This window comes from Motacilla alba, chromosome 5 (assembly GCF_015832195.1).
Source record: "Motacilla alba alba isolate MOTALB_02 chromosome 5, Motacilla_alba_V1.0_pri, whole genome shotgun sequence".
NCBI classification, from domain to species: domain Eukaryota; kingdom Metazoa; phylum Chordata; class Aves; order Passeriformes; family Motacillidae; genus Motacilla; species Motacilla alba.
The window spans coordinates 49,781,524-49,794,288 of NC_052020.1; the positions used below are offsets into that span (position 1 = coordinate 49,781,524).

Here is a 12,765-nt window from a genome sequence, read left to right on the forward strand (position 1 = left end):
TGCATGCAATTAGGACTTTAGAATTATGCTATCTAAGTATATATTTCCATGGCAATTGTTTTTTAAACCAAAATGTACATGTCACATAGCTCTGTCTTGGTTACTAAGAATCATAGTAATTTCAACCACCAAAAAAGAGGCAGCACCTATATAATTGGGAAAAGGAACTACTTATAAAAATTTAACCCACTCCTCCATTTGTGTTACTGAAAAAAAAAAAAAAAGTGTGTGTGGACACCATCCACTTTTTTTCCAAATTCTCTAGAATGCACAGAAAAGATGAATGCATATTGATACATATCACTACATATTTACTGTGACCTGCTTCATTTAACTGCTAGAGCAGAAGGAAAGGAGCCTAGCTGAGTAGCAAAAAAAAATTATTGGGCATCACTGTGTAAATTTTTTAAAGTCCTTTTTTAACTGCATTATAGTCAATAGCATAAATAACACATAACTAGGCAATAACATATATTCCAATTAACTGGATTGTCTCGAAGGAAGAGATTTAAAGCTGAAGACACTTAATGCCAAGGACTACTGTTTAATTGCAACAATAATTCCACATAAGTGGAATGCCCTCAAGCAACCTAGTAGCAATTGGGCCCACAATTATTGCTACGCACTGAAAAATTCTCCTCTCAGTACAGCTTAGTTTTTGCTTTAACACCTTTGCCTACCCTCTGCTTTCTACACCTACTGCAACTCCAGTATGATTTACTATTGCCTCCTACACTGCTCCCTTCCCATGAGATAATTACATAGGGCCATCATACTGACAAACCACGTCTCCAGTCTCGGCATAGGCAGCACATGCTATAAAGGGATGGCCACAGCCCTGGCACCCTACCCATGTAACAAGTTCTCATGTTGAAGTTACTCCTCCAAGAAGCCAGGTGATGCAGATGCAACCACACATTAGATACATCACCTGTATTTTACTGGAAAGAAGTTACTACCCATAGAATCCTTCCAATATGTTCACAAAATTACAAAAAACCCTCTTGCAAATCACCCTAATGAAAGGGAGGAAGGAAAGATGATATCCAGAGCAGAAAACAAGCTTCACTTGTTACAGGCTATGTGGCAACACACACAATTCTTGCCCTCAAAACCATTTTATTATACATTCATATCTTGTACCGACTTAAATTGGCTGAATGTTTCAATGCCGCTCCTGGAAACAAAAAACTACTTAAGTATCTATATTTGGACACTGAATTGACACTACCCAGCATGCACAATTAAACTGTGCTTGAAATTATAAATATCTGAATTCAGCTACAGTTTCATGTTGCTTCCTGGAATACCCTGTCCTTAAAGAAGGGATTCTAAGCAGTTTTAAAGTAACTGCTGTATTTTTTTCCAGCTAAGAGTATGAAGCACAGCTGTTCCATTAAGCTTCTGGAGCAGATTAATTCCTTAAAGACATAGTCAGAGGTGGTATTGGTGGCACTTCATCCTGACCAGGAGAGTTTAGGATCACAATCAGACCACAAGAAACAAACATGGTCCCAAAATGTTTATTGAATTCTCAGGGCTTCCAGGCTGCAGCAAGGAATCACAACAGAAACTAGTGTGAACAACAAAAAGATACGTTTGGAGAAATCCATTGGATATTTCTGTACCTCTTCTCAAGCTTTCCAAGACGCAGGAATAGTTATTCCAGTTAACGGGCTTGCTGTTAAATTACACTGTGTGCTTTGTGCACTTCTGAGACACCCGACAGATCATGCTGATATAGGATCATGGTTTCATGGAGGCAAAAATTTCAGAGTGGCACTCCACCTCCATGAGAATGTGCTGCTCTTTTACCCACACAGAGGGTACACCTGGCCTGCCCTCCTGCTCTGGGTTCAGGGTAACATCAGTTCATTAAACACACACACACACACACACATATATATATATATATATATATATATATATATCACTGCTCATTTGTGGAAATAATGAATGAGCATTGCTGTCATTCATTCCACGTGAAGTTTGAGGAGAGTTGAGTGCTTTGTCTTATAGCAAGGTCATACAATGGTTGCCAATGTAAAAATTGGAGCAGTGCACAGATTTACTGCAATGCAATTGATAAGAAATACTCCGGGGATGCTCCTTAATGGCTTCAAAGAAACATTTTACCATTTTACATTTATTACAGAGCTGGTTCTTTTGCTGGCACACCCTTACAGAAGAGATCACAGCCCTCAAGCCCAGTTATGATTACACTTCAATTCACTGCAATTTTAGTGTCCTCAAACCACCCGGGGCAGTCCAAGCACTCTGCATTTCTAAATCCCAAAAGAGTACTATTTGACAGTTGGGTGAGGAACTTCTGACAACATTTAAGAGCTATGCACATTGAAAAAAAAAAAAATTAAGAAGTTTCTGCTATGAATGCCTGATAAGTGATGTAACTGAGGGCTAAACAACTGTCAGAAAGTCTTCCAAACCCATTTGCCTTAAGCCCGCTCCCTAACTAGTGGTTAAAATGGTGATTATTCCAGTAGGTGTCCAGAAGTTTCAGGAAAAACACTGGCAGTTTTCTGATCTTTTTATTCTAGACCCTGAAAATGAAGCAGCATATTCTTTCAAGCCCCTTCATACCTTCTGGCATTCATAGCTGGCAACTTGAGACCTTACAGTCTCTTCCATGTTTACTCAAACTCTGCAGTGGTTTGAAATAAAGCAGCTTTTAACATACACATTTACTGAGCTCTAAGGAACAAGAAAGACACAGTAGTATTAAGTGTTACCTAGCTGCATCCCCAAGCTTTCAGATGTTTGATAAAGTAATATACAAATAGTATACAGACTATAAGGAAGGTCCTGTAAACTGCCATAATCTTCTCAGAATGTTAATCCTCACAATTTAGAAGAATGATAGGAGAGCTGCTGGGCAGCACTTGTTTTTCTGGTATGTTCGCAGGTGGCAATGCAAGCCAAAGAAGAAATAGTTTAAACATTTATTTTAGCTACACATTACAGAGTAAGCACATTGCCCACTCCAGTTGTAAAATATCTAGGAAGGCCATATAACTTTCTGAACAAAGGTCTCCACTCTGTATTAAGGCAGAAAGATTGACCAGCATGTCTTCACAAGGTAACTGCCTCTAGTATCCTAATAAACTGTTAGCATGTCTGCTGAGAATCTGTTTTCCTGCCTCCTCTGAATTTGGTGCACACCCCTAGTCATTTCATCAACCCATCCCTCTGATCCCCAGCATGCACTGAATCACAGCATAGGGCTGACCAGACCCTACAAGCACTGTTCCAAAATGTTCAGATAAAGAGCCGAAAAGATTTCTGTAGTCTTTCTACAAACCTCTAGGAAGCCTCAGCTTGTCTTGCCTCTGACCCCTCCAAACTGAGATTTCAGTGGTTTTATTTCTAAGTACCTTCCTTCCTAGTTTCCTGGGTCTATCTCATTCCTGCGCAGCCAGCAAAGATAATCCACTTGTGCCAGATTCCAGCAGTTTGGACTTTCAACAGTCCCAGGCCCCTGCAGACCCCACACCTTCCATCTCATCTGAGACCTGCATGGCTTCCCGAGCTGCAGCAAGAACCCAGTTCAAGCAGCAGCCTCAGGGCCTGCTGTCACAGCCACAGCCCCGTGTCCCTCACCAGCAACACCACCGGGTCTCCTTTGGCCATAAAGGACCACAAAGGGACATTGCATTAACAACAAGTCACACCTGCAACACTTGCAGGATGATACTTATATCCATCAGCCCAAATAGAAAATTTGTTCCTACTGAACATATTCTCAAACAAGGGAGAAAACAGCATGACTCCAGACTAGACTGACTGTCAGTGTTATGATTCCCAGTTCTTGTAGCTGAGTTTCCCGCTACCACAAATAGAACCATTATCTACAAGTCAGGCAAATTTGTAAATAGATGGAGATGACTTCTACTCAGACCAAGTAATTCTTCCTGAGAGGCACAAACGACAGAAGTGAATACAAACACCATGGCTATTGTAGCAAAGCTGCACCTGGTATCTTGCTGCAGGTGACACTGGTGAATCTCCATCCACCAGAGAAAAATGCATTCTGGGAGCAGCAACACTTTCCAAAACCAGACCGGTCATGCCCTAGGCCTTAGGCCAACACGTCATATAGGGTCAGGACAGAAGTCTGCAGAAATGTGCTCAAACCAGCTTTTTGTTATTAACCTGATCTGGCATTTGAGAGTTTCTGGAAAAGACACAACTTTATCTTTACAGAAGGTAAAATATTCCTCAAAGTTGCAAAGAATTTTGCTGTCTTGGCATGCTACAGTAAAATCCCAGTATGACAATAACCAGCATCTTTGCACTAACTTCCTGCTTTCAAACTAGGCATACACCATGCCTTTAACACTGGAATCACTGTTTACTAGAGTTTGCAAAGTTTCTGGCTGTTCATATTATATGAAACTCTACACTATACCCCCAAAACACTTACAGACCAACTCTCAGACATACAGAATACAGCAAATAATTTTTTTCATTAGTCTATTCAATTTTTTCTTCTAAATGCCTAAACTCTAAGTACAACAGACCATTTTTTTATATTTAGGCATGGATTCAAAGACTCAGTAATCCAGTGAAGCAGGCTGTAGAAGCCAGGCATCCTAGAGTGACAGAAGGAAATCATAATATTATCTGTCATTGTCTTGAAAGCAGGAATTCTATTTTCAAATAGGGCATTGACAAATGCAAAAATCATAATTTCATGAGCCCTTACAGAGCTCACTGTTCCCAAGCATCAGCTGGGAACAAATAACTGCTTGAATGCTGACTTTTGGAAATAGGGGCAGAGAACAGATACAATCTGAATCTGATAACCACATGAAAACCCAACAGTCATTTTCTGCAATTCTAAGTTTTACAGTTCTATTAGTGTACTCACTGTATCAGCACACGGAGCTTCTCAAAGTGGTCTGACAACATCCATTTTACTTGCTCCTGACTGACAGAATCAGGTGCAGCATACCCCAGAGGGAATGGATGCTTCTCTATTTTAAGTACAGTTAATATATTAATATGCTATCAATGCAACTCTGCTTAGCAAAGGGGAAGATTACATATTGTAGGTGGTCATCCAAAGTAACCAGCCATTTCTTTCTTCACCAGCCAACCCTTATTACTTTCTGCAAGACTAAAAATACTATCCCAGCACACAAAGTTCCTTAAGCAAAGAAATTCATCCATACACAGCTCAGCTTCCTGCCAAGATCCACTTCATTCGAAAATGGCAGTTTCCAAAGAAAGAATCATCAAGGATTATCCAGTTGCAAGACCATCAATAAATACACATATATATATATATATATCATCATGGCATACCAGGAATATCCAAAGACAGGCAGTTATCCTCCAAAGTGAGCAGCAGTAGTTATAGAACAGCTGCTGGTTTACAGAGGTTAGAGCTGGAGTTCCACAAGACTGCTGAAATGTGTCAGCCACCAGTTTCTTGAATCCCAGCAGCTCCAACCATGCCACCTGGAAGCTCACAGACCACCCAGATGCCACAGCCTGTATAAGGCAGTGGAGACTGACCCAGAAGGCTGTGAGCCTATTTTGAAAAGTCAGTTTTGTTTATGGGAAAAACTAAACCCTGGACAAAAGGGTCGCAGACTTTTAGATACAGGCCAATAGCTATTTCTGAGTAACATATTCAACAAGAAACTATGCAGATGCATTAAAGAAATGCTTTTGTATCTAGGGTTCAATCGACAAAACTGAATAAATAAACCTGTAAACAGATGCAGGGAAAACCAGCTAAGACTGGAAGATCTGAACATTTTATCACTGGTTTTGAAGAAGCAAGAAAACCAACTTTATGAACACTGATATCAACCTTTTTTCCTATTCTATCAAAAGAATGGAAGAGCATATTGGTGACAATTCATCATATCCCAGTGAAAGTCTGGAAAAATAAATGGTAAGACCAGAATAAGGAATAGTGCCTACCAATGCAGTAAAACAGAACCATTTTAACAAACCCTGAAATTCTGTCTGTACAGCAGGTATCAAAAATGTAACAAAAGCATCTATATGCCTAACACCTCCTACTTTTGAAAATGATAAATTATATTCTGTTGTATTTAGGGAAAAAAAACAAATAACCTTGAATGCTAAAACAAATCTTATATAGCTGCCTGGAACTAGAGATTTGACGCACAAGGGTAACTTGGTTTTTGTTAACTCAGGCATCTGTTCATGGTTTCACAAAATATGCTCTAGCACCCTACTACTTTCACTTCTTCTAAGAGTACACAATTGAAAACTGCAAGATGGAAATAAAGCTATTCTGCTACTACTCCATCATTATAAAGATCATAAGAGGTGAGACTTCCTACAATCACTTCTTCCAAGCTCAGGAATGCTCCATCTCTATGCGCAGGATGTTAAGTGAAAGATGACAGGTCTGCACCAATGGACAAGACACTCCTGACAAAACTCAAACAAAGAAACAGAAGAGGTGAAAGCATGGCCAGCCTACTCAGCAAAAATCAAGGTATTGTTTGAGCATGCAAGGGTGGGGACAGGAAAGCTAAAGCCCACTTGAGTTCAATCTGGCAAGGGACAAAGTCCAAGAAAGACAAGAAGGTCCTGAGATTTGATGGATCTTTGGTAAAATAGGATCAGGAACACAAACATTTAAACAAATTTTTTTAAAAAAAATCTCACACTGAAAGAGACCATTGGAAACTGTCCTGTTCAACCCCCCTGCTCAGGCAGTGCCACCTGGAACCAGCTGCCCAGCACCATGTCCCGACAGCTTTTAAATATCTCAAAGAATGGAGACAGTCTCCAAACTGTGCTCAGTCACCTTCACAGTAAGAAAGTATCTCCTGATGCTCAGAGAGAACATCCTCTGTTGCAGTTTGCACCTCTAACTTCTTGACATTGGGCACCCCCAAAGAAACCTGGCCCTGCCTTCTTTGCAGCCTCCCTTCAGGTATTTGTACACAGTGAGAAGATCCTGCTGAGCCTTCTTTTCTCCAGGCCAAACAGTCTCAACTCTCCCAGCCTTTCTTCATATGAAGAAAGTCCCTTAATCATCTCAGTGGCCCCACTTCACTCCACCTCTCACACTGGGGGGCTCAGAACTGGACACTACACTCCAGATGTGGCCTCACAGTGCTGAGTGGAGGGAAACTGCTGAAGCAAGTAACCTCGATGGGAGAGCAGTGGATGCTGTTCATCTCTGCATTGATAAGGCTTTTAACAACATCTACCATAACACAAGCTGAAGAACTACCAGCTAAAGTAGTGGACAGTGAGGTGGACTGAAAACTGGCTGCACTGCAGGATTCAAGAGGTTGTGGTGAATGGCAGGAAGTTCAGCTGGAGGCCGGTCACACCAGCATTGCCCAGGGATTAGTACTGGGACCAACACTGATTATCATCCTCCCTGATGACTTGAGCAGTGGGACAAAGTAGACATACAGTTCCACAAATTATATAATTGCATACATCAGTTCATTTGAATTACCTAGAGGCAAACCTGTAAAAAGAGATCTTTCAGAAGTCCTTGTCAGAAATATTTAAATGCAAAATCTCCTTCTCTCAGTTCTTGAAGTTATTATGTGGCTACATCTATAAACTGTCATCAAATAAAGATAACCAAGCACTTCCAACAGTGGCCACAAAGACAGCCCCCACAGGGCCTGTCAAGGGCAGGAAACAGCCTGCACCTCATGCTTGGTTGGCACCAACCCCTTCCCACAAAGTAACTCATCCTCCCTTAGCTCGGCATGAGAATGGGCTCACCAGGCAATACCCAGCACACAGGAACTTCTGAACCAGCAATACAGGTCCTATGGAAGTAGAAATCTACACACCACATCCTCTTCCTACTCTGCTGAAACATTACTTGAGAACTTTGGGCACTAGTGCTATAAAGACAAAGCCAGATTAACTGAGAAATACAGGCAGCATTTGTAATGTAAGAGACTTAGTTTTATTGAAATGATTCTCCATCATTATTTATCATATTCTAAAATACATACAAGCATATAAAAAGGACAATCTACAAACTGATCTGCATGCAAAAGGCTAGAATCAGATAGCTAACACAGGAGCCCCAAAAACTGACTCCCCTCCTTTCAGTGCAGGTTATCACACTCTTTGCAGAAACAATAAAAAAGGAACTGACTAGAACTGACAGACTTTACAGTCTATCTTCAATTACAAAAACAATTTTGGCCTACATTAAAACACTAGTTGAAAACCATATGGTCAAACACTGCTGTAGGCACTTTCAGGACAGGTTAGCCAATTGCTTCAGAGATATTGGGAATATACCCAAGAATAAAATAAGCCAACTAATCTGTCATCCCCCAGTACATAACAGACTAACATCAGGCTCAGAAAATCCTTCTGAAAAGTAAAATTATATCTCTCAAGTTACAAGTTATGTTGTATTTTGATTCCTAATAGGATATTAGCAGCTACATTCTCAGAAACATGTCTTTTCCTTTATTTCTGCTTTATGTATTACCTACATCTGACCAACTTCACAGCCTGTAAACACCAGTACTGGAGATAAAACTGATCTCAAGCACAATTCACACCTCTGCATGATGCAGCCCAGGTTAGATATACAGGTGGAAGCCTCCTGCAGTGACAGCTCTGCTGCTCTGGCTTGGTCACAGAACCCAAAACTGAAATGAAAGAATACAGCTCTAATTCTTCCTTATTTCAAAGAAAGAAAAAGAATTAACAGACTACCTGAACAGGATGGGAAGTGGTAAAGGAAGGGCAGGGATAGATGGAGCAACTGGAATAGTAATTTGTTAGAAGAGATGCAAGCAAGAGGCAATGTAGGGCAGAGCAGCTAAAAACAGAAAAAGGGAGCAAAGAAGGTTAAAACAGAGGAAGGGCAAGACCAAAAACGCAAATCAATGTTAAAATACACTTGGGCATGAAGTCACCTCTTAACTGCTACAAACACAAGCCTAGCTCCAAATACACAAGACTAAGGCCAGACAACACTAATGAGCCATTTTTATGGAGCAATGAAGAACTCCAGCTGTACTTTTAGTTTTGAGAGGTTCTTTCTCATCTTTTACATAACAGTCTAAGTCAAAAACATTATTAGTCATCTAAAGGCAAATCTAGGAAGCTGAAGTGTCTCTATCAAGTTCTCTGGCAAAGGATGGTCAGAATCAAAAATTCCCTTAACTATAAAAAGCTGTACCACCACAGGTGTGTCAACCATGAGCACAAGCCTTTGGAAAGCATTTGGAAAAGAGGAAAGACTGAACCACTGCTGTATGCACTGCATACATCTACTCTGCAGAGAACAAACTGCTAATCCCATTACAGTGTAAGGTTAAGGAAAGAAGGATGGTGATACTGGTGACTGTGATACTGGGAAGAAGCCAATCTACAGAATTATATCAAAAGAAGCTAAAATTAGAAGACTAAAATTAGCTAAATATTTGCCTGATACACTTACAAGAAATACCAACTACAACAAACTTAGCTAATTGTCGGGAATCAAATTCCAAAAGACATTTATTCTTATAATTAGAATCAAAGAAAACACATCTTGACAGTATTCTGATTACAGATGATGGAGGTAGTACTAATCTACTAAAAAAAAGGAAGTCCTGTCATTTTGACATTATCTCCCTTCCCACCCAGTTGAACCCAGCTAGATACTAAGCACAAGACTGCCTCATGCATTAAATATAAACTTCTGGTAAGAAATTATTAATTTGAAGGTAGCACAAAATGCTGAAGGGCAAAAACAAAAAAAAGGCCATATCCAACAGACCAGCTCAAAAAAGTATGTATTTCTTAATTCACTTTTATCAGCTTGCTAAGCTGGAACTATTACATTATTTACCATAGGTTTGTCCCCATACCCCTTGACCTCACATTAAAGCCTTCTTAAGCAGATGGAGTGCTTCTTGCCATCAACACCTGACTGATCTTTCTAGGGAAGATAGTTTACTAACTATGCACAAGAAACAAGTTCTCACCTCCCTTGCCTCTCTCTTGAATCAGATCCTCAGACAGCTATTTGACCAGAAAAGAAAAAAAAATACCTACTCTTTGAAGAAAAGAAGCTGATAAACTGTACCAATCTACCAACCCGCTTTTGTAATTTTATTTCTTTGCTTGCATTTTGCTCCTCCTGAAGACTCCCACAAACTTTTTTTTTCCTAATTCCTTTAGAGCAGAATTAATTAAAAACCTTTATGCACAGTCTTTATCTGCATGTTCCTAATTTAGAAAATATTAAGCTCACTTTATATAATATAACTCCTAATTGAGGATAAAGCAAGCCACCCTGACTTCAACCATCAGTAGGGCAGACTTAACCACCCAGGCTTCCAAAAGGTTAAGCCGCAGGCATCATGAGGTCTCATGCATTGAGCACTATGACAGCCCACTAGAAAAGATACAGATCCCTTAAGATCTCCAGTACCCTTAAAGTGCCTTTTTCTTTTTTTCAAAGAGCAACCACGTAAATATTCACTTGCTGAGAACTACACAATTTATCAAATTAGTACATAACCAGCACCACTATGATGAAGTATTACATAGATACAGTAGACATGTCTAAATAGATTTATTACAATGAAAACATCATCAAGATGTACACTTTTCCATACAGAGAGGCATAATGCAGTCTATTTTAAATTTCTGGACCATACTGAAATCAGAATTCTATTTCAAGGCACATCTGACTTCAGCAACAAGTCAAGCCATCTCTGGAAATAGTGATATACAGACTACAAATGATTTTGGGGCTTGTGGCATTTCTTCCCCCAACAGCCTAAATCTATTTCTCAGCACACAATGTCAAGAATGTATTTTCAACTCTACTGCAATATATACTTCAATCTCCTGCTAAACATAACTGAGAACTTTACTAAGGCACAAGCCAGCAGGCTTGAATGTCTACCATATTAAGTTACTTAATTGAGCAAAAATATCAGGAAGCCACCCCCGCCTTTGAGCCCATCATGCTTTCCTTCCCACAACTTGTACACTGACTTACTATTTTGTACCAGGAACCTGATAGTGGACATAAAGAACGCCACAGTTGTTTTTTACTCACCTACAAAATACTTATGTTTCACTTGACAGTCATGGGATTACAACAACTGAAGGCAGAAAACACTTGTGAGACATTAAGCTAACATTGTAGCAATTTTCAGAGAACAAAGCTGTCACTTGAACAGACAGGTGCCTACATTACATGCTCTTGGAAGGGACAGAGACAATCTACTTTCAGTTTGATCTCGGGAGCAGGCTTAGGTTCCAAGGACAAGTCCATCCAGAAGAGCAGATACCAAGCTTGGGGCAAGAGCAGCTTTGAACCATGAGGGACAACTTCCAAAAGGAAGAACTAAGCTTATTCTGATAGCCGAATGTAGGGTAAAAAACTGCATGCCAAATTCAAAATTGAAGAATTTGCCAAGAACTGAAGGCAAAGCAGAACCTCAGCTCAAGCAACTCTAAACAAGTGTTGCTGGGTAAGGAAGAGGAGGAAGGGCTCATGGGACAGGCAGCTGTTGAAGCAATAGGGGAAGGCTGAAACAGCGAGGCTGTTTCAGGAGTAACACCCCTGTCATTACACAGTTTACGATTTATTCTAATTTTAACTCCCCCCTTTTTTTTCCTCCAAAGATTTAACTCCTCTGCTTAAGCGGGCTGCAGGCGGGGTGAGAAAGGAAAGAAACCAGAGCTCTTCTCCAGCCAGAGGAGGGCTCTGAGGAGCCACACACCCGCAGAGACGCCCCTGAGGCAGACCCCGAGAGCTGGGGCATGGGAGGCTCCATGGGAAACTGAAGTAGGAGCAGGGAGCCTTCAAACCGTATCACACATTTTTTAAAAAAATCCAAAAATAATCACATCATGAGGAAAACAGTTTTAAGCCATTTGCTTTACTCTCGTTTCTATCAGCCTCTCGAGGGGGGATGGGGCAAGGGAAAGCGCCAGTGCCGCCGCCTCGCTCACTCGAAACCCGCGCAGGCCGGGCTGGAACGAACCCGCCCACGGCGGACCCGGGGGACGCGCCGGCCCCTCCAGCCAGGCAGCGGGAGAGGGAAAGGCCGGAGCGAGCCGCGACGGAGGCTGCGGCTGCCGGGGGAAGGAGGCCCGGGCCAGCCCCGCGCCGGCCACGCGGGGGAAGGCAGGGGCGGCGAGGCCCGCGGAGCGCGCCCCGGGGCGGCGGGAGGGGGTGTCCGGAAAGAGCGGCGCCTCCTGCGGGGAAGCAGGCGGCCGAGCGGGGCGAGCCCACGCCGCCCAGAGGGTTGAGAGGAAGGGCCCGTGCCGCGCCGGGGCGAGCGGCTGAGGCGGGGAGGGAGCCCGGGCAGGCCCCGCCTTACCTCCCGCCAGCGGCCGCTCCTGCCTGGCCCGAGGGAGCGGCGCAGCCGAGCCCGCGCCGGACGCCGCTGCCCGCGGTGGGGAGGCGGTGGCTCCGCCCGGCCACGCCCCCTCTGCGCCCCCTGCCGCCATTGGCCGAGCTGCCGCCCGCCGGAAGGCCCCGCCCCTCCCGCGCCCGTGGCGGCCAATCCTGCGCGGCCGGACTCAGACAGGGCACGGCAGCGCTCCCATTGGCTGTCATTCAGTCCCTGTTGGCCCGCCTTCAGATTTCCATTGGTCTCTGGGGCTCGCAGTCTTCCCCTTCAGCGTTCCGATTGGTTCGCTCCCACGGTACGGCAGCACGTCGGCCTCCTGCCGCGGCTCAGCAGCCGCCGACGAAGCCGGGATTGGGCGGGAGGCAGAGGGGGCGCTGCCGCTTCCCATTGGCGGGGC

The 12,765-nt window shown here is 42.8% G+C and overlaps 1 protein-coding gene across 2 annotated transcripts in view; it reads right to left on the reverse strand.

Moving 5' to 3' along the window:
- Nucleotides 1-12,711, reverse strand: part of SETD3 (SET domain containing 3, actin histidine methyltransferase) — a 61,681-nt gene extending 48,970 nt beyond the window's left edge. Inside the window, exon 1 of one of the 2 annotated variants that reach the window (XM_038138824.1) lies at nucleotides 12,336-12,711. In XM_038138824.1, coding sequence (XP_037994752.1) covers nucleotides 12,336-12,574 — 239 coding nt within the window. In that variant the 5' untranslated portion in view covers nucleotides 12,575-12,711. Of the gene's footprint in view, nucleotides 1-4,888; nucleotides 5,995-12,335 lie in introns of those variants that run through there. The other variant, XM_038138826.1, reaches the window with a different exon arrangement.
- Between the last annotated feature and the right edge of the window lie 54 nt (nucleotides 12,712-12,765).